The sequence below is a fragment of the Ornithorhynchus anatinus genome, chromosome 19 (assembly GCF_004115215.2).
Source record: "Ornithorhynchus anatinus isolate Pmale09 chromosome 19, mOrnAna1.pri.v4, whole genome shotgun sequence".
Taxonomy (NCBI): Eukaryota; Metazoa; Chordata; class Mammalia; order Monotremata; family Ornithorhynchidae; genus Ornithorhynchus; species Ornithorhynchus anatinus.
Genome location: NC_041746.1, coordinates 25,500,017 through 25,521,985, shown reverse-complemented (window position 1 = coordinate 25,521,985; position 21,969 = coordinate 25,500,017). Strand labels below are relative to the sequence as shown.

Genomic DNA, 21,969 nt, shown 5'->3' with positions numbered 1-21,969 from the left:
TGGAGCAGCCCCGCGGGAGGGAGGGAGGGAGGGAGGGAGGGAGGGAGGGAGGGAGGGAGGGCAGCGGCATTACCCGGCCCAGGGCTGGTCCTGCGGCTGCTGCTGCTGCTGCTGCTGACAGCTCCCAGCCTGCCCCGCGCCGGGCCCCGCCCCCCCCGCTCCCGGCCTGCCCCGCGCCCGCCCAACCACCCCGCCGCTTCCCGGCGGCCCTCGCGCGCCCCTTTGCCCCCCTCCACGTGACGCCCCTTTCCCCCTCCACGTGACGCCCGCCGCCGCGCGCGCGCCCCCGCGAGCCGGGGGGCTTGGCGCGCGCGCGCGCGCGGTTGCCATGGAGCCGGGGCTGTTCCTGGAGCTGCGCCGGAGGCGGGGTGGCGCCCTGCTCATCGTCCGGTGCGCGCGCGCGCGAGGGGGGCCGGGAGCGCGCTGCGCGGGCACGAGGGGGGAGGGCTAGGGCGGGGGGGGGGGAGAGGGGAGGAGGGAGGAGCGCTCCCAGGGCTCCTGCTCCCTCCACTGCTCCCTGCTCCTCCTGCTCCCTCCAGTGCTCCTTGCTCCTCCTGCTCCCTCCAGTGCTCCTTGCTCCTCCTGCTCCCTCCAGTGCTCCTCCTCCTCCTCCCTCCAGTGCTCCTCCTCCTCCTGCTCCCTCCAGTGCTCCTCCTCCTGATCCCTCCAGTGCTCCTCCTCCTCCTGATCCCTCCAGTGCTCCTCCTCCTGCTCCCTCCAGTGCTCCTCCTCCTCCTGCTCCCTCCAGTGCTCCTTGCTCCTCCTGCTCCCTCCAGTGCTCCTTGCTCCTCCTGCTCCCTCCAGTGCTCCTCCTCCTCCTGCTCCCTCCAGTGCTCCTCCTCCTCCTGCTCCCTCCAGTGTGTCTCCTCCTGCTCCCTCCAGTGCTCCTGCTCCCTCCAGTGCTCCCTGCTCCTCCTGCTCCCTCCAGTGCTCCTCCTCCTCCTGCTCCCTCCAGTGCTCCTGCTCCCTCCAGTGCTCCTGCTCCCTCCAGTGCTCCCTGCTCCTCCTGCTCCCCCCAGTGCTCCTGCTCCCTCCAGTGCTCCCTGCTCCTCCTGCTCCCCCCAGTGCATCTCCTCCTGCTCCTTCCAGTGCTCCTGCTCCTCCTGCTCCCTTCGGTGCTCCCTGCTCCTCCTGCTCCCTCCAGTGCTCCTCCTCCTGCTCCCCCAGTGCTCCCTGCTCCTTACAATGCTCCTGCTCCCCCCAGTGCTTCTGCTCTCCACGGTGCTTGTGCTCCCCTCATTGCTCCCTCCTCCTGCTCCCTCCAGTTCTTCCCCCAGTGCTCCCTTGTCCTGCTCCCCACCCCCCACAGTGCTCCCTGCTCTCCCCCCATGCTCCTGCTCCTGCCTCCCCAGTGCTCCTGCTCCCCACAGCGCTCCTCTTCTTGCTCCTCCCAATGCTCCTCTCCCCTCCAGTGCTCCTCCTCCTCCCCACAGTGCACCTGCTGCCCCCACTTCTTCTGTTCCCCACAGTGCTCCTGCTCCCCTCCAGTGCTGTCCACCTGCTCCCCATAGTGCTCCTGCTCTTCACAGTGCTTGTGCTCCCCTCCAGTGCTCCCTGCCAAGGATGTATGTGTGTGCCAACTCGGGGGATTTGTGTACATTTGTATTTGTGTGTACATGGGTACATGTATCCTCACTGGGGTGTTCCCTTGGGTGGGGATGGGTCAGATCCCTCTCCCCTCTTGTGTGTTTTAGTGGTATCTGTTAAGCCCTTATTATGTTCCAGGCACTATACCAAGCCCAGGGGTAGATAGACGTTAATCAGGTTGGACGAAATCCCTGTCCCACGTGGGGCACACAGTCTTAATCCCCACTTTACAGATGAGGTAACTGAGGCACAGAGACGCCCAGTGAATTGCCCGACGTCACACAGCAGACAGGTGGCAGAGCCGGGACTAGAACCCAGGTCTTTTGACTCCCCGGGTCTCGGTCAGCGCTAGGATCACGGGCCTGTTCACAGCCTGCAACCCAGCAAGGCCCAGTGTCACAAAGGAGGGCGTTGGAATCTGTAGAGTCCATCACTCGTACGTATCGAGCACTTATTGGGTGCAGAGCGCTGTGTTTGCGATTTAAGCGTTTGATTTATGTATTTAAGATTTATGTATTTAAGCATTTGGGAGAGTACGGTACAAGAGAGGGTAGACCTGCTCCCTTCCCACAGGGAATTTGCAGTCTAGAGGGGGAACGTGAATATGAATAAATAAAATATGGATAGGTATTCATGTATGTCGCTGGGGCTGAGGGAGACAAGGTCTGGATCTAGGATTAGAACCCAGGTCCTCTGACTCCCAGTCCCGTGGCCACATGGCTTCACAGATCTCCCCTTCAAAGAAGGGTTAAGTATATAATACAAGTATATTCGAAATCCTCTTTGCGTGTGTGTGAAATCTGGATATCCTCATGAGGTGGTTACTCCATTGTTTTCCTAAACAGTGTAACATTACATAGTCTTGATTTTCTCATTAACATTTTGTGTAATTTGGTGATCTTCTCTAACTCCACTAGATCATAAGTTTCTCGAGGGCAAGGATTGTGTATTTCATTTCTATCGTCCTGGACTTTACCAAGCCCTTAAGTCCAGCATTCTGCACACAGGAGGTGCCCAAATACCGTCGATAAAATGATTATTCCAAATAAAGCCCAATCTCTCTCTGTTTTTTTCAACACCGGGTGGTTTCACCAGTACTTTTAAAGCTGTCTTCTCTATGGGAAGATGTTTTCTTTGATTCCTTTTCCTTTAATCTTTGCAGAGCACCAAAGGAAGAAAGCCTCCCCCTGGACATTTCAGTCACCCCGACACTGCTGCAGGTGAAAAGCCCGCAAGGTTGCAAGGAGGTCAGCCTCCCAGGAGGAGTCACGCTTGTCCCTTCCTCCTGTCGGGGACTGCAATATGTGGCTGGTGATGGGTTGCACGTAAGGCTACAGATCCTGGCAGATTCGCATTCAGGTGAGACCGGCGTATTTTAGTGTCCGTCAACCTCCGTATCAAACAAAAACTCCTCACTCTTGGCTTCAAAGCTCTCCATCACCTTGCCCCTTCCCACCTCTCCTCCCTTCTCACCTTCTTCGGCCCAGGCCGTACACTCCGCTCCTCTGCCGCCCACCTCCTCACCGTCCCCCGTTCGCGCCTTTCCCGCCGTCGTCCCCCGACTCACGTCCTAGCGCTGTCCCGGAACGCCCTCCCTCCTCAAATCCGCCAAACTAACTCTCTTCCCCTCTTCGAAGCCCTACTGAAGGCGCACCTCCCTCCAAGAGGCCTTCCCAGACTAAGCCCCGTGTTCCTCAACTCCTCCCTCCCCTCGACTCGCTCCCTTTGCTCTCCGCCCCCGCCACACGGCGCTTTCGTATATATCTATAATATCTATATTTATTTCTATACACAGCAACTTACGTATATATGCATATATCTATAATATATTTACAATATATCTCTATCTATATTTAGATGTCTGTCTCCCCCCTCTAGACTGTAAGCCCATCGTGGTCAGGGATCGTCTCTCTTTATTGCTGAATTGTACTTTCCAAGCCCTTGGTACAGTGCTCTGCACACAGTAAGTGCTCAATAAATGCAACTGAATGAGTGAATTAATGAATATCCGTCTCCCCTTCTAGCAAACAAAATCCTTGAGGGTACTGAACATGTATACTAATAACAACTATGGAATTCGTTAAGCACTTACTATGTGCCAAGCGCTATACAAAGCGCCGGGGTAGATAGAATCTAATCGGGTTGGACACAGTCCCTGTAATAATAACGTTGGTATTTGTTAAGCGCTTACTACGTGCAGAGCACTGTTCTAAGCGCTGGGGGACATACAGTAGGGCTCACAGTCTTACCATTTTACTGATGAGGGAACTGAGGCCCAGAGAAGCGAAGTGACTTGCCCAAGGTCTCACAGCAGACAAGTGGAGGAGCCGGGATTAGAATCCATGACCTCGTGACTCCCAAGCCTATGCTCTAACCACTACTCCATGCAGCTTCTAATTCTGATTTATTCTCCCCCAACTCTTAGTTGGTGTTCTGCACGCAATTGGCTTGAGAAATGCTATCTTGATTGGTTACGACATTTTGGCTTATTTGGCCATTCTTGCTCCTTAAAGGATGTAAAAAATTATGGTACTTGTTAAGCGCCAAGCACTTGTTCTGAGCGCTGAGTGCTGGGTAGAGAAGCAGCGTGGCTTAGCGGAAAGAGCCCGGGCTTGGGAGTCTGAGGTCGTGGGTTCTATTCCCGGCTCTACCACTTTGCAGCTGTGTGACTTTGGGCAGGTCACTTAACTTCTCTGTGCCTCAGTTCCCTCATCTTAAAATGAGGATTAAGATTGTGAGCCCCTCCTGGGACAACCTGATAACCTTGTATCTCCCCCAGCGCTTAGAACAGTGCTTGGCACATAGTAAGCACTTAACAAATACCATTATTATTATTATTAGATAAAAGCTAATCGGGTTGGATGCAGTCCCTCTCCCACATGGGGTTCCCTCTCTAAGTAGGAGGGAGAGCAGATGTCGAATGTCCCCTCTTTCCCTCCTTCCCCTGCCCTTTCCCCTTTCCCTTCTCTTTTCTCCTTGTCCTTCCCCTCTTTCCCCTTTCCCTTCTCTCTCCTCCTTGACACTCCAGTCTTTTCACTTTCCCTTTTTTCCCTCTATTCCATGTCCTTTCCCTTTTTTCTCCTCCCCCCTTTCCCTTCTCTCTCCTCCTTGACACTCCAGTCTTTCCCCTTTCCCTTCTCTCCATTCTGTCTCCATTCCCTTCTCTCTTCTCCTCCCCCCTTTCCCCTTTCTCTCTCTCTCTCCTCCTTGACATTCCAGTCTTTCCCCTTTCCCTTCTCTTTTCTCCTTTCCCCTCTCTTCTTTTCCCTTTCCCTTCTCTCTCCTCCTTGACACTCCAGTCTTTCCCCTCCCCTCTTTCCCCTTTCCCTTCTCTTTTCTCCTTTCCCCTCCCCTCTTTCCCCTTTCCCTTCTCTTTTCTCCTTTCCCCTCCCCTCTTTCCCCTTTCCCTTCTCTTTTCTCCTTTCCCCTCCCCTCTATCCCCTTTCCCTTCTCTCTCCTCCTTGACACTCCAGTCTTTCTTCTTCCCTTCCCCTCTTTCCCCTTTCCCTTCTTTCCTCCTTCCCCCCTCCCCTCTTTCCCCTTTCCCTTCTTCCCTCCATTACATCTTTCTTCCCTTCTCTCTTCTCCCCTACCCGGCCTTTCCCCTTCCCCTTCTCTCCTTCCCCTCCTTTCCCCTTCTCTCTTCTCCTTCTCCCCCTCTTCCCTTGTCATCTTCCTCCTCCTTCTCCTCTTTCTCCCTTTCTACTTTGGGTCCAGTTGCCAGTTCAGCAGAAACCAGTGTTCACTGCGGTTTATCCAACAGAGGGTGCCATTTTACTGGCTATCGACCTCTTCTCCGTGAGATATTTCACATTTATTTCTGTGCAAGGGAGGTCAGGGGGAAACCCCAAGACTTCCAATGGCTTGAAATTTGTTAATGCAAATTATTTCCTCCATCACAGCAAAGCAAATAACCCCCATCTTTTGGGTTGGAGAAACACAGCAGTTTCACTGTTAACAGTAATCATTTGGGAATTTAAGCGCTTACTACATGTCAAACACTACACTGAGTCGTGGGGTAGAAACAAGATAAACAGATCCGACACTGCTCTGTCCCTCAAATTCAAGTATTATTTATTTATTATGGTATTTTTAATGGATTTATTATGTGCTGAACACTGTTCTAAGTGCCGGAGTAGATAGAAGTTAATCCAGTCTGATACAGTCCCTGTCCCACACGGGGCTGCCCGTTTGAATAGGAGGGAGAACAGGTGTTTCAAAGCAGCATGGCCTAGTGGATAGAGCTCGGACCTAGGTAGTCGGAAGGTCATGGGTTCTAATGCCGGCTCCACCACTTGTCTGCTGTGACAAGTCACTTAACTTCTCGGGACTTCAGGTACCTCATCTGTAAAATGGGGATTGCAACCGTGAGCCCCAACTGTGTCCAACCTGATTAGCCTGTATCCACCCCAGCACTTAGTACGGTGCCTGGCACATAGTAAGTGCTTAACAAATACCAGAATTATTATTCTCATTTTACAGATGAGGAAACTGAGGTACAAAGAAGATAAGAAATGACTTGCCTAAAGTCACAAAGCAAGCAAGTGGCAGAGGTGGGATTAGAAACCAGGTCCTCTGACTCCCAGGCCCAGACTCTTTCCACTAGGTCATGCTGCTTTCCGTTCAGGTGTTTCCTTGCTAATGTCAACAGTAGACGCACTGAAACTATTTTTGCTGAACATGAAATATCTAATAATACCCTTTGCATAAGGAGATGCATCCTTTGGTGGCAAAATCCAAAGTCACTTGCTAGGTTCTTCAGGGCTCTGCTGCCTCTCCCCTGTTGCGAGACATTTCAAATGGACCCATATTCCCCTTTTCCTTTGCAGTTTTTGGAAAATCTAAAACTAAATTGAAGCTGTGCCTTAAGTTAGCAGGGCAAATTTGAAAAACCTTTTCCAGCCAAAACACTTTGGTCTATGCCATCATTCAAAAGCCAGAAGGCAGTGGCAGCCCTTACTTCATCATTCACGAACTGGCAGTGCGGTCCAACGGGCTGCTCAACAGAGGAAGAGCCAGAAGGATCCCGTCCAATTCTGGTCCTGTGACATGGCGCCAAATGTTTGCTCTCAGACTCTATTTCCTGCCTGTGACTGGAAAAATGAGAAGCAGTGGGGTCAAGTAGAAAGAGTCCAGGACTGGAAGAACCTGGGTTCTAATCCTGGCCCTGCCTTTCGCTGGCTGAATGACCGTGGGCGAGTCACTTCTTTGTGCTTCAGTTTCCTCATCTGTAAAATGGGGATTAAATACCTGTTCTCCCTCCCCCAAAGATTGTGGGCCTTACGTGGGATAGGAACCATATCTGATCTGATTGTATTGTATTTCCTCTAGTTTTAGGACAGTGCTTGGCATAACAAGCACTTAAATACCACACTTATTATTATCGTTATTATTCAGTGATTCTGTGTAACAGGAGGAAGTTGCGAAACACTCTATAGAAAGTGTTTATATTTTCCCTCTAACCTAAATGTAAATAGCTCTGGTCGAATCATCCAATAATACATACTAAATGTCTACCAACGTGTGGAACCAAAAAAAATTCGGCAATACTGGTTGAATATCAAGTTTCTAACTATACAGATCTAACTTAGTCCCCGAATCAAAACGATTTTTGGTTTTCTTTAATACATTTAGAAGCGGCTCCAACTTTGAGTCAAAGTGTAAAGGCTCAAGAAAGTTGCACTTTTTACTGCCAGACCTGTGGTGAGGTCATCATAAGAGAAAGGTAAGAGACGTCTTTAACACAGATTAATAGTGCTGCGTATGGCTAAATATCTATGCCAGGTGATTGCTGAGCCTGCCTCCTTAAATTGAAAACCAGCATGATGTTATTTAAAGTAAAAAATCCCTCCGGTAGTCAGGGTGGCAGGACTAGATGTTGTCATGATGATTAGTTGGCTTTTATGAAGTACCGAAAATCACATAGCGAAGGATGCGTGGTTGTCCAAGTGCCTCTTTTCCCTATAATGATTGTTTTGCATAGATGCCATGAGAAATCGAGTTGCATTAATATCCTCAAAGGCGGGGAACATGTCTCCCAACTCTGTCGTATTGTTCTTCCGAGCGCTTAGTACAGTGCTCTGCACACAGTAAGCACTCAATAAATACCACTGATTGGTAGGCGAGAAGCCGATTTCATTCATCGGTTATAATGATTTCAAGGATTACAAAATCTGACAAGCCAGAGCGAATATTTCTATGCCCGTGGGATTTCACCGGTTGACGGGTCTGTAGGGATTTTTCAAGTTTCAGTATGGAGAGGCAGGAGTTCCAGTTGTCCGGATATGATTTGTCAGGAGGTTTCTGTCAAAGCATCCTTTTTTTTAATGGGATTTGAGCGCTTAAGCACTGTTCTAAGCACTGGGTAGATATAAGTTAATCAGGCCAAATACAGTCCCAGTCCCACATGGGGCTCACAGTCTAAGTTGGAGGGAGGAGGATTTAGTCTCCGTCATTCAGATGAGAGAACTGAGGCACAGAGCACACAGTAGCACACTAGCACTTGGGGGAGTACTATATAAGAGAAGTAATTTGCCCAAGCTCACACAGCAGAGAAGTGGCAGATCCAGAATTAGCACCCAAGTCCTCTGACTCCCAGGCCTGTGCCCTTCCCCTGGGGCTACTCTTGGTCTAAGCAGTTCTGGAATGACTCCTGGAAGTCTTAGCTGTCATAAGGCACCTGATTGTTTCAGGTCAATGTGACAGGTGGAGAGATTTGTTCTTTTTCAGATCTCCTGAAATGATATACTTTTAAAAGGACTCCCCTGACAGGCTGAATTAGCTTCAAAATTGAATTGGAATAAATGAGCCTATGAGGCTGTAGCATAGAACAGAAGCTAGCACACTGTGGACACTCAATAAATGCTAAGTAACAATATCACAAGACAAATTCTTTTGTGAGATTTTACTGGAGCTAATCCAGAAGCTTGTCAAAAGGCGTTTCAGATGCCTCTCTTAGCAGTAAAAACAGAACGAGTTAAAACAAAATACCCCACGGAAGTGACTTTCAAATTGCCAATGTTTTGTGTTTGGGGGATTTAGCGTGTTTTCTCCTTTGAAATTTTAGAAACGTCATCATCAATGGTATTTATTGAGTGCTTACTGTGTGCAGAGCCTGGGAGAGTATAGTTCAGAGTTGGAAGACACATTCTCTGCCCCCAACAAGTTTACAATCAAGAGTTCTTTGGCCACTTTAACTGCCCTGGGCATCTCTACTTAGTATCTCTTTCAGAAAAATGAAGAGTCACAATTCAAGGAAGAGATATTCAGAAAGTACTTCAGCAAAACACAAAAAGAACGTCATTCTTTTTGTCTTAGAGTAGCCACCTACGCTACATTGAGACTGGAGAGAGACTTGAAATTCTCGAAGCCCATAGATGTCACATTTGTCCCAGTTGATAATCCAAACTGCATGTTGGGATTAAAATGCTCAGGCAAATTTAGTTTACAGCTGTTGTGACTTAAATTTCCTTGCATCATCTGACCTTTCTGGAATTCCAGCAGCAGTAACAGGGGTTTTTTTCATAATTGAAGTTATTCTTAGGATTCAACATCATGACTTCTATGTCATCCAGTCTAAAAAGTTTTTTTCCCTTTTTCAACTGTCATCAGGTGAATTGATTTGTGGCTGATTTTAAAGTAGTGACCATTTCGTTTCCTTGCCTACTAATTGTGTTTTGGTAGTAAATCAAACTTTATTATGCCCAGTCAATATTTATTAAAGGTACACATTAAAAATAGCTTTTTTTTTCTGAAAGTGGATATTTATTCAGGGCAGGTACTTTGAAACAAGTAATTGAAGTAGTAAAAATGGTTATGTACTTTTTTGGTTGTAATTATAGGTGTGGAAGAGTCCAAGAGGCCATAGATTTAATCCCTCTGACCCCAGGGCAGGGTAAACCAACCCAGGCAGAGGCAATCAATTCTGTTTTAAAATGGCCTACAATTTATCATGTTCTGCTTTTTGGAGTTTCAGGAACTTTTTAAAGAACAGTTGGTTGCACTGCTGTGTCTGATTTTTTCCCCAAGGTTTTGGCCTTTTCTGTCACTCTGGAATAATTATTTTCACAGCACAAAAGTGTATCTAGTAATGTGTACAGGGTGTCTAATTTCAGCTCTATTCAAAGTGTCATACAATGGCCTTGCTTTTGGTCTCCCTCCTTTGTGTAAACTCATTCAATCATTTATTGAGCGCTTACTTCGTGCAGAGCATTGTACTAAGCGCTTGGGAAGTACAGTTCAGAGCAGTCATTGTGGGATGTTTTTTCAACTTATTAAATCTGATTTTAGGGAACAGATATGTTTAAGATGTGTATTTCACACTGGTGTTCCCCCCCTCAACACACACCCACTCACACACACATTTCCAATGTCCACCTTTGTTGTACTTTTTCCTAGAATTTATGTTGGGCTACTGATAGTCCTCTCTTGGATATTAGTTATAAAAACTGTGGTTTGTGTTAAGCACTTCCTATTTGCCAAGCACTGCAGTAAACCCTGGAGCAGATACAAAAGAATCTTGTCAGACATAGTCTCTGTCCCTCCCAGCTCAGAGTAGGAGGGAGAAGAGGTATTTAATTCCCATTTTACAGATGAGGAAACTGAGGCACAAAGCGGTGAAGTGACTTGCCCAAGGTGATGTAACAGGCAAATAGCACAGCCAGGATTTGAACTTTACTAGAAACCATTTGTAAAGCTTTAATGCTGACAAATTTCTCCAGCGTCAAACTCAAGTCAGAGGAAAGGGGGACCCCATGGTCGCCTGTTCCCCTTCAGGCGTTGGCCGTTCTTGTTTAAATGTCTCCAAGATGGGGACCCTCGCCTCTCTCCATAGCCTATTCCAGTGTGCAAAAGCCCACCAATCGATCAATGGTATTTATTGTGAGCTTACTGTGTGCAGAGCACTGTTCCAAACATTTGGCAGAATACGACAGAGCTGGTAGACATGTTCTCTGCCCACAGCGAGCTTTAAGAAGTTCTTCCTTTTGCCCAGTTGAACTCTCTCTCGTTACAGTTTCCTCCCAATTCTTCTTGTCCAGTGAATTTCAAGCAGTCAACAGTACTTATTAAACTCCTAGTGTATTTACTGAGAGCACTGTTCTGAGGTCTTTGGAGAGTACAGTGGAGTTCAGAGACTTGGTTCCTGTCCTCATAGAGCTTGCAGCCTAACTGGGAAAATAGGCACAAAATAATTTACAGAACACGGGCATATCCGTAATGTATTTATTTTAATGTCTGTTTCCCCCTCCAGACTGTTCGCTGTGGGCAAGGAACATGTCTACTGACTCTATTGTATCGTACTCTCCCAAGAACTTAGTACAGGGCTCTGCAGACAGTCACTCAAAAAATACCATTTCCTAATGGTATTTATTCATTGCTTACTATGTGCCAGGCACTGTACTAAGTGCTGGGGTTGATTCAAGGTAGGCTGGACACAGTCCATGTCCCACATGAGGCTCACAGTTTGCAGGGGTAGATTCAAGATAGGTTGGACACAGTCCATGTCCCACACGGGGCTCGCAGTTTTCATCCCCATCATTATTATTGTGGTATTTGTTAAGCGCTTACTATGTTCCATGCATCGTACTAAGTGTTGGGGTAGATACAAGCTAATCAGGTTGGACACAGTCCAATCTCGCACATGGAGCTCACAGTCTTAATCCTCAATTTACAGATGAGGTAATGGAATGATGGAGAAGTTAAGTAACTTGCCCAAGGTCACCCAAAAGACCATTGGCAGAGCCAGGATTAGAACCCAACACCTACCGACTCTGAGGCCCATGCTCTATCCACTAGGCCATGCTCCTTTTCTTGGCGATTTATTTGAAGAAGAGAAAGGAAAAATAGAAATTTGTCTTGTCTCACTTTTCAGAGGAAATTCAATTCTGTAATTGATGGTGAAAAAGTAAAATGGAGAAAGGTTAACTTCCCAGAAATAAAAATCTAAACTGTTTGTGTTAAAACTGCTAGTTTGGATTCCTCAAGTAAATTTAATATTGCGCAGTGTCCGTGATGTCCTCAGAGGAACTAGGAAGTTTTCTCCACGTCAACTATAGACGTTAAGAACCCGATGAGTTATTGTCCCTTAAAGGATTTAAAGTGTTTTCTGGGGTAAAAGAGAGTGCAGGGGGATAGTCAAGGAAGAGAAACTAGGACGTCTTGGCATGGCTAGACCATGGGCCTGGGAGTTAGAAGGGCCTGGGTTCTGATCCTGGCTCTGCCGCGTGTCTGCTGTGTGACCTTGGGCAAGTCACATCACTTCTCTGGGCCTCAGTTACCTCATCGGTAAAATGGGGATTGAGACTGCGAGCCCTACATAGGACAGGGACTTTGACCAACCCAATTTGCTTGTATCCACCCCAGGACTTAGTAGAGTTGGCACAGAGCAAGCGCTTAATAAATACCATGATTATCTACTCCAGTGCATAGAAGCGCTTAATAAATACCATGATTATCTACTCCAGTGCTTAGAACTGTGCTTAGCATGTAGTAGGTGCTTAGCAAATCCCAGAATTATTAGATAAGTGGAAGAGCTGGAAACTAGGACCTAGGTCCTCTGATGCCCAGGCCTGTGCTCTTTCCACTAGGCCTTCGGGGAGGTTCAACCACAGGGTTGTTCTGCATAGAACTGGGGGGTCCTGGTGAAGGGTGGGGGCTCCAGGACTCTAGGGATTGGGGCCTCCCAAACTGTACCAGTTGAACCAGTCGTCTTGATTGCATGCTTACTGTGTGCACAGCACTGTTCTAAGCTGCGTAAGTTCAATATAACAGAGTTGGAAGACAACATTCCCTGCCCACAACGAACATACAGTCTAGAGGGGGAACTGACACACTTCTCCTAAATGCAACTTTTGGGGGGAAAAAAAAGTAGCCATTTTACCCCCTTCCAGTTTTATTTAATAGTTTAGTTGCAAAGTGACTAATAACATACGTTCCGTGAGGTGAAGAAATTTATTTTCTCTTTCAATTAGGAGGTTCCACAGGGTCCTCCCTCTTCCAAGTGAAAACTGGAGTGCCCTAGTTGATGAATGGTGTTGCCATCCTGATCCATTTGCTAATCGGGAACTTCTCCCTCAAGAAAATGACTGCTTTGTGGGAGACACTCACTTCCATCTGAACTTAGGAGACGAGCTACTTGAGCCAGGTTCCGAAGTGACCCGAAAAGAGACTCACCCTCCTGCTTCCGAGAGCCAACCTGGACAGGTATGACATCTTCTCAATCAGTCAGTGATATTTATTGAGTGCTTACTATGTGCAGCACTCTGTACTAAGCGCTTGGGAGAGTACAACACAACAGAATCGGCAGACACTTTCCCAGCCCATGTAAGGAGAGTGTTGCTTTGTCTGCCGGTCTTCAGCGCGTCGTCTATTTTCATATAAAACCTTGCCCTCCCTTTTGATATAAAAGAAACTAGTGTCCTGTTGTTCTAGGCTGTATTCAATATACAAGTCAAGTAGTTGACCCTGGGGCCAAGTTTAGACAATGGATGTGATAGTGACAGACTTCGGGCAAGTCACTTACCTTCTCTGTGCCCCTGTTTCCTCATCTGTGAAATGGGCATTCAATTCTTAGACTGTGAGCTCTGTGAGAGAAGGGAGCTCTGTCCTCTCCGGTTATTTTGTATCCACCCCAGTGCTGCCACATGATAAGCACTTAACAAACACCGCTATTATTATTATAAATACAGGTGCCATTTAAGGATATACAAAAGGAAGTCCAGAAGTTTAAGAATGGAAAACTTCAATTTAAGTATAGCGTTCCAGAATTAGTGCCAGACACAGCCAGGTTCAGTTGGTTTTTCAAGTTTGCTGTGGAAGAAAAGGAGAATTTTATTCGTCCAGAAATAACCGGTAGAGAAAAAAGCCCTGCCGTTGGCTTAACGTTGGTTAAATGGCAATCCCCGGATAATAAGTTAATAGGTGCCTGGATTATAAAAGAAAAGAAACCGATACCCATTTCAGAAAACCTAAAATGGACTTCCATGTTGTCCTGTTTTGCCCCCTTTATATAATCAGTTGTGCCATGATGTCTGTTTTCACTATGCATCTTGGCTAGAATGTTATTAAGAAATTAGTGAATGCTTGTTCGATAACTTGAGTTTGTTCGGATATGGCCTGCTGTGGTGTCAGAAGGAGCAGTCTGCATCGAGCTAGGCGTCAGAATGGGTGAGTACTACAGCACGCACTTTCCTTATTGCAGATTTTTGCAAGAAAGCAGCCATCCTTAACACCCCCACACACTACCCCGCCCCCCCCCCAGCTTTTAGGCCAACTGGGTGTATTTTTAAAATGTTATCTTACTGCTCGCAGGCAATGTACTATGTTTTTGGAAAAGTTTCCCAGAGTACGTCAGTCATTTTGTAATTAGTAAAAATGACTTCTTGAAATAGCTCATCCATCATTGTGAATCTGAAATCCTTTGTCAGGGAAGGACTGAGTTTTGGTTACAGTAATTCAGTATTCTTAAAGATAAAGAATAAGATCCAACCCAGGTGATGTATAATTACTACAAGGCGATTTTGTTTATTAACTTTACCATTTCTTCATGCCAGTAGAGGACTATCAACTTGTTCATATATTTGGCAAGAGGGTTGTTAAATGAGAGCAATTTTGACTACTTTCCTTCATCTCCTCCAGTGAAATGAGGTTTCTGACATTCTGGCTTGATATTTGTATCCTCATGTTGCCACTCACTAAGGTTTCACTCGACTGTGACTAAAGTTCTTATCAGTGCCCCTCTCAATAAAGAAGCAAATCCAAATTCAAACATCATCTCTCAGAATATCAAGAAGATTATTGAAAACTACGAGGGAGACAGACGGTTATCGGCAGTTTTCAAGTCTGCCTCGATAGGAATTTTCACTTTAATTGGCCAGGATAGCAGTGGAGTGGGCCCATGACCAAAATAGTAACATAAATTTTGGGAGGGCAGGCTAAACATTCTTCTACCGGCTCCTGGGGGAACAATGCAGCTCTCTGCGATTGAAAACCTATTTCTCGTATCATCTAGTCTAGCCACATAGCACTGTTTGGAAATGTCACATGGCAACACAGCCTCCTAATGGTATCTCTTGGGAAACATTTTCTTGGATAGGCAATATCAAGAATCCTTAGGAACTGAAGCAAAACAAAGGGAAGCGGAAAAAAAAAATGGATCCACGAGGGCAATCCACCTCTGTCTGCAGTACCTTGGCAGCAGTGTTATCTCTCAGATAAATTGATTTAATTAGTCACTCTACCATTCCTGGGTGTTTATTCTGTAGGGAAGAAGAGTTCTCAGAATGTTTAGCCACTTTGTTACACACCTTGCCTTTATTATTGCCCCTAAGCGTAGGCTCGGAAAAACATCTATTATTAGAAGAATATTTCTCTTTAATGCAGCATTAGGCAGGTGTGGATTATCCCACCCCAAAGATCCTTTAACACGATCACTGCTAAATCTCCTGTTTCACACGGTGGCTCAACTCAAGTGCTTACTGGATCCTTCTTTATCTTGTGTTTTCATGATCACGGTGGGAGCCGCAGTCTGCAGGATAAGATGGCTGGTCTTCTACAAGGGTGTAGCAATGACACCGTAGTGTGACCTTTGTACATTTCCATCATTTTGGACCCTTGGGCACATGGTTTTAGCAGCTCCTTTAACTTTTTGGAGAGCCATTAAAATGAAACCAAGAGGTCAAATTTATATTATCCTGCTGGTTGTAAGCGCTGAACAATTTTATGTTCCATTACCTTACTGGGCTTGCGGCCCATCTTTTTCAAGTTAATAATTCGGGTAAGTGTTAAGCGCTTGCTATGTGCTAAACCCTGGGGTAGATACAATATATGCTCAGCAGACCTAGTCCCTGACCCGCACAGCACTCCCAGTCTAGGTTGGAGGGAGAACAGGTTTTGAATCCTCATTTTACAGTTGAGGAAACAGGCACAGAGAGGTTAAGCGACTGGCCCAAGGTCACACAGCAGGCAGGCGGCAAAGCCAGGATTAGAATCCAGGCCCTCTTACTCCCAGGCCCGTGCTCTTTCCACAAGGCCATGCTGCTTCTATAAGCCTAATCCCCCATGTCAGAAAATAGCTTATTGTCAGTTTACACAAGGCATTTCTTGTTTTGTTGACAGGGAAGTTGGAAATGCTGCACAGTGGTGACATTCCTATCATTTTTTAAAAATCCACAAAGCTTCTAGGCTAGTTCAGATTCCGAGCTTTGAATAAACCAAGTTTTTAACTGTCTAGGCTTGATTCCCCAGGCCCCACCACACTAAATCAGATTTTGTTAGCCGTCGTCAGCTCTGAATAAGGACAGAATAAAATCTAAAGTTCCATATGCACTCTAGAGAATGTATACTATTTTTGTAAATACCTAATTTAAATCGTAATTTTAGGTTAAATTTTTATGCAGGATAATCTATGCTTAGGTCCCACCTGGGGCTTACAGTCTAAGTAGGAGGGAGGACAGGTATTGAATCCCCATTTTGCAGATGGGGGAACTGTGGCCCAAAGAAGTTAAATGACTTGCTCAAAATCATACAGCAGGTATACTGGGATTAGAACCCAGTTCTTCTGAATCTCAGGCCACTAGGCCACACTGCTTCTCATCCAATCGTGTTGGCATGTCCAGGAAAGGTTAAGTTTGAAGAAGCTGATATCGATGATCTTTCAGAACGCTCCGCTTGTCGTGAAAAGCTCATGTGTATGTACATAAATTATATACACCTATCAAATGCAATCTGTATTAGGGGGAGGGGACCGAATAAATTTTAAAGTTCAGGATACACTTGGGAGTATGTTAAAATTACACATTCCTTTTCAGAAAACCTGAATGACATTTAAATGACATTTTTCTGTCCTGCAGAAACCCAAGGCAAATACCAGAGTAATTTGTAAACGTTGCAAGACATTACTGGGAGAGAGTACAACATCAGGTATGGATTGCATAAGCTAACCCAACTTGCCTATCTCGGTTCCTAAAACCGTGGAGACGCATAAGATAGTGCTGTGACAAATGTGTTTTATGTTCTTTGGCTTTTGGAGGAGTTATACAAGAAAGGGAAATAAAATAAAAGCCAGCTGACAGATTTGGTGGAAGAGAAGTTAGGAATTGAAGTTATTTTAACCCTTCCCAGTTCTAGGCTGCTTGCCCAGGTTTGAGCTTCGAGAAGCAGGGTGAATGTACATGGCAGAGTCGCTCTCCCCCCTCGGATTCTGTAGCATTGTCTTGTTCAGTTTTGCCAGAGGATGAGCAAAACTCCCAGGAAACCCAGTTGGCTGAAGATACTGGCAAAAACCAAGCAGAAAGCAAAACTGTGTTCAAGCCTCCCTGCAGAAGTTAACTTAGTAAAAATGGGGGTTTTTTGGCATTGTTCAGTTGAGTTTAGTACCTTTTGTTTAAATCATTCCACTCGGGTACTTTGGCTTTGGATTTTAAAGCTTTTCACCAAAGCCCTCTCGAATCCTGTTCCACCCTAACTTTCAGCTTCCACTTAACTGTCTTCCATACCCGAAACTCACTTTGATGCTTTTAATACTCTCTGATCATTCCACCTGTTCTTCCTTCCCCTCTCTGCCCACCTTCAAAGTTCTACAGTAAAACCAACTACTCTGTGGAGCATTATTAGACTAATCCTATGTAACTCCAATATCTTCAAACATACTCGTACCCACATCATTTCCCAAGGGAAGAGCATCTGAGTGTGGGCCATCTTCTTCTCCATGAGAATCAATCGTATTTATTAAGCCCTTACTGAGTGCAGAACATTGTACTAAGCACTTGGGAGAGTACAATATAACAGAGTTGGTAGACCCCTTCCCTGCCCACAGTGAGCTTGCAATCTAGAGGGGGAGACAGACATTACTACAAAGAAATAAATTACAGATATGTACAAAGTGCTGGGGGATTGAGGGAGAGGTGAATAAAAGGTACAGATCCAAGAGCAAGGGTACCGCAGAAAGGAGTGGGAGAAGAGGAAATGAGGGCTTAGTCAGGGAAGGCCTCTCGGTGAAGTGCTCTTTATGAGGCTTTGAAGGCAGGGAGAGTGATCGTCTGTCGGATATGGAAAGGGAGGGTGTTCCAGGCCAGAGTCAGGGCCTGGGGCAAGTTAGATGAGAGCCAGAGTGGAGGGGAAGGGGATACTTCTGCAAGGTCAAACGACCACACCTGAAACCTCTTCTTAGGTGATGTCCATGTGGTCCCTAGATCCAGGAATCAGTCTCCAAGTCCCTCTAAAAGACTTGGGCCCTGGAACAAGCTAAACCAGCAGTGATCTGTGCCAGCATTAATCTCTGGTAAATTTGGCTCGTTTGTGCTGATTGATTGTCTTTCTCTTTGCTTCTAAATTTACATTTTGATCTGCCTCCCCTCAAGAGATGGTAAGTGCCTCCAAAGTACAGACTCCATTTTGACTTCCTTGGTCACCCCGAAAGTACCTACTTGAGCTTTGCACCCATTGGATGGTTCATCAATACTGTTAACCAACAGACTTACCAGCCTGCCTGGTGATCGAGAAGCTACTTTTGGTTCCTGGTTTTCCCAAGTGCCATTTTTCGTAGCACAAATGGGCCTAAAATGTTTTTCAATTCCCCTAGGTCAAATCCCACAGTGCCCCAAGGATGTGGCATATCGAACTCTGGTGTCTGGACCAAGAGCATGTGACCCATTAGCTGTCTTCTGGCTGCTCCGCTCCAAGGAGAGGGAGTAGGAACAGGTGGAGAGAGTCCTCCGGAGATCAGAGAGAAGTGGAACCTGGCTGAGGGAATCCGAGAGAGATAGGGTCTCCAAAGCCATCCTGCTCCCTGGCTCTCTTGCTTCTCCACCCCCTCTGAAGTTACTGAGCCATAATTCCCCAGGTTTCACCATCTTTAATCAACTGACCGCTTCATCAAAAAGCTAGACTATTTGATAGCGTAAAGGTGGCCCCCGCTGCCTCCCCATGGCTCTTCCACCTACCTTCGCTACCCCCGCCTGTCATTGCGTGCGGTCCTTAGATTACTAATGTAAATTCTCAGCATGAAATGAACACTCTATTTCAGAGTGTGTTGGAGAGCTGCAGAGAACTGGGTTAACACCAAAGGTGATGTACTGTGGCTTTTAATATCATTAATTATGGAAGATGAGTTTTTCCAATAGGGCTATTTTAGGTAATCAAGGACAAAGGAGTAATGATGATCCTTTTTTTTTTTTAATATCACCATACTGCAGATAGCCACCCACTTGCCCATGGTGAGTAATAATTTAACCCAGACAATAAATGAAGAACGCCACTTCATTATTCGCCCACCACGGTCCAACTCATATGCTTTGCTCATGCCAGGTCAAACTCCTAACTGATCTTCATCATCAGTTCTCCAACACTGACCCATTGCTTGAGCTTTTCCCTGTCCTCAGATCACCTTCCTCCCACAGCCAGAGCAGGTTCATCCTTTCTTCAAATCTCCCCTGAAAAGGCACCTCCTCCAAGAGGTATTCCCTGGCTAATCCCTCCACTTCCTGGTCTGGCCATCACCTCAACCATTTCGTGTTCTTATCTGTTGTTTGCTTCTGTTTATTTACTTCCCACTCATGATATTTATATCTAAGCTTCTGTTCTTTAAACAACTGAACATTTCGTCAGTTTGCGTCTGCTCGTCTTCCCCGTTAGATTTTCGGCTACTTAAGGACAAGGCCCACAGCTTATACTCTGGTCCATTCCCCCTAATACGTCTAGTACAGTGCACTGTACCCCGTCGGACCACACTCAGGACTGGCGATGATGGGGCTGGTCGTGAGTGTGTCGTATATACAAGAGTCTGGCTTGTATGGACTCCACTGCAGTGGTGGCGTATCAGTGGACCCTGGTGTCCTAGGCAAAGTAGCTTACCTGGAAGTGGGATCATTGACATTACTGCATTAAAAATTAAATGGAAAATGGTCCGGGTGGGTGAATGTGCTGTGTTTGAAAAGTATCATGGGATTATTGCGGAATTATCCTTGATTTCCTCCTTTCTGTTTTTAGGGACCACAAAGCTTTTTGTCACAGAGATCATTATTAAGCCATCTGGACAAGATTTTGCCATTGTTCCAAGGTACCGTATTGACAAACTTCCCTCGTTTAGGGGAATTGAAGAGGGTTATGTAGATCAGATTCTATTAAAGGGCTAAATCTCTTGCTTATTTGCATACTCCATATTCATATTCAGGTCCAACAGTGAGTTATCAGTAATTAAACACTGGCTATTTGCATGTTTTGCCTAATTAAAATTCAAGAAGGATTGAGCCAGATTCTCCCAGTGTTTAAATAGACATGTTTGGAAACCGGATTAACTCTTTCAGACTCGCGGGTGTTATTGAGTGCACTGAAGCAATAATTTACTGAATAGTATTCCCTTGGCCTGACGGAATTAACGCAGTTGCCCATAGGGTCTAATTTATCACTGCAGATCGGCGTGGGCTTGAGGAATCCTGGCTCAGCGTGACTTCCCTTTTTGTTTAGGCTTCCTAAGGCAGGATAATACTTAATAACCGACATCAGGAAAGGCTCTGTTCTTTGTGGTCTTTGTCTTGAATTAAATTTACTCTCCATCCTGGGAAGAATTCTTTAATTTCAAAGGGTCAGGACCTGAAGTTTGTAGTAATCCCCACAGACACAGTCTTAATACACGTCATGCTGGGATTATCTTGGTCTTTCATAAGATGCACAAAGACCGGTAGCCATATTGTAAACTTGAGGAAAATCCAGTCAGGCATTACCGTAGTTCTCAAGGGTGCCACCTGGTAATCTGGGGACAACAACCAACTAAATGGTCGAGTAGTAAATATCTTGTCATGGCAACTATCCAAGTATGAATTGATCGACTTAGATGCCTTCGACTTAAAGCCGTTTTTACCGCTAGCCTAATTTTCATAAGGTTAGCCACAAAAATGTTGTTATAGCCAATAGTTGCCTCGGGCCAATATTTTTTTAAGACCTCCCCTGTGCTCCAGATCGAATTGGGTAATGCTTGAGAACGTAAGATAATTTTGTAACTGGCTTATTCTTTAACGCTTTCCACCGGGAGAAATCAGATTGGCTTTTTATTATGGGATTTGTTAAGCCCTGTTCTAAGTACTGGAGTAGATACAAGGTTATCATTTTGGACACAGTCCGTGTCCTGTTCGGGGCTCATGGGTCTAAGTAGGTGGTAGTAGCATTTCATCCCCATTTTTTGTATGTGGAAACTGAGGGCCAGAGGAGTGAAATGATTTGCCCAGTCATACAGCAGACCAATAGTGGAGCTGGAATTAGAACCTAGGTCCTGTGATTCCCGGGCCTCTGCTCTTTCCACGAGGCCTCGCTGCTTCTAATGAGGTATTTCCTGAGTTGTTCCCGGTAGAGAAGCAGCGTGGCTCAGTGGAAAGAGCCCGGGCTTTGGAGTCAGAGGTCATGGGTTCGAATCCCAGCTCTGCCACTTGTCAGCTGTGTGACTGTGAGCGAGTCACTTAACTTCTCTGTGCCTCAGTTACCTCATCTGAAAAATGGGAATTAAGACTGTGAGCCCCACGTGGGACAACCTGATTCCCCGATGTCTACCCCAGCACTTAGAACAGTGCTCTGCACATAGTAAGCGCTTAACAAATACCAACATTATCATTATTATTAGAGGGTAGGTGGGAAGGAAGACAAGTTCTGGTGTAGGCGGGGAGGAGAACATATAGGAAAGGCTAGGGAATGAGGTGCAGTGACAATTCCGGGAAGGAGGAAGCAAGGATGTTGCCATATTATGTCAACATCAGCGCCAGATGAAAGAAGCTGGCATTAAGCCAAAAAGCATGGCATCCAGATGTCTCTGGTTTCGTGGGCTCTCTGTGGGTATTTTGGGCTCATTTTGCCAGTTGCAATTATTACGGAAAGCACACTGTGAAAATTGATCTCTGTTCAAACAGGTCTCAGTATGTTCAAAGTGTTTTTGCGCAGTGTCTTTTGGAGCTGTCTTCTGCAAGAAGCACATTTAGGTTCAGCATTCAAGGTCACGACGGGAAAACGTACATCTTGGTAAGGAATGATTTCTTCTAGCCTTTTGAAGTTCAGCATTCTTAAGAGGAGCCACTTTTCCTTGTTATGTACATCTTCTGCTAGACCGGGGGTTGAAGATGTACGTTGAAAGTAATGAGTTTATTCCATTTTAGTTCTCAAATTAGTAAAGAGTTCTATGCTGCCCTAACACATAATGCTTTTTTTTTTTCTTCTTCGCTTTGAACTTTGGCATTAGGAAGTCGGGTTTTGAAGTAGTGCGTTTCTGTCTTTTAAATAGATGATTGCTAAAGTTGTCCTGCCTAGACAGTTTTATATATGGGCTGTTTAAAACCAGTTGTGCCTCCCCACATCTTGCTTTTCTTGATGAATTTAATGTCTATATTTTAGTCTAAGAGCCTC

The 21,969-nt window shown here is 46.0% G+C and overlaps 2 protein-coding genes across 14 annotated transcripts in view; one reads left to right on the top strand and one right to left on the bottom strand.

Moving 5' to 3' along the window:
• The window catches only part of DOP1A (DOP1 leucine zipper like protein A), a 66,564-nt gene extending 66,448 nt beyond the window's left edge, over positions 1-116 (bottom strand). For all 11 annotated transcript variants that reach the window (XR_003753765.1, XR_003753766.1, XR_003753768.1 and 8 more), the window contains exon 1: positions 74-116. The gene's annotated coding sequence lies outside the window, so the exon portion shown is untranslated. The remainder of the gene's footprint in view (positions 1-73) is intronic.
• A 173-nt stretch (positions 117-289) lies between these two features.
• UBE3D (ubiquitin protein ligase E3D) overlaps positions 290-21,969 on the top strand; it is an 83,232-nt gene continuing 61,552 nt past the window's right edge. The window contains exons 1-8 of one of the 3 annotated variants that reach the window (XM_029047694.2): positions 290-390; positions 2,750-2,946; positions 7,222-7,312; positions 12,558-12,789; positions 16,437-16,506; positions 18,780-18,800; positions 19,573-19,642; positions 21,480-21,588. In XM_029047694.2, coding sequence (XP_028903527.1) covers positions 329-390; positions 2,750-2,946; positions 7,222-7,312; positions 12,558-12,789; positions 16,437-16,506; positions 18,780-18,800; positions 19,573-19,642; positions 21,480-21,588 — 852 coding nt within the window. In that variant the 5' untranslated portion in view covers positions 290-328. The remainder of the gene's footprint in view (positions 391-2,749; positions 2,947-7,221; positions 7,313-12,557; positions 12,790-16,436; positions 16,507-18,779; positions 18,801-19,572; positions 19,643-21,479; positions 21,589-21,969) is intronic. The other 2 variants (XM_029047696.2, XM_029047695.1) reach the window with 2 other exon arrangements.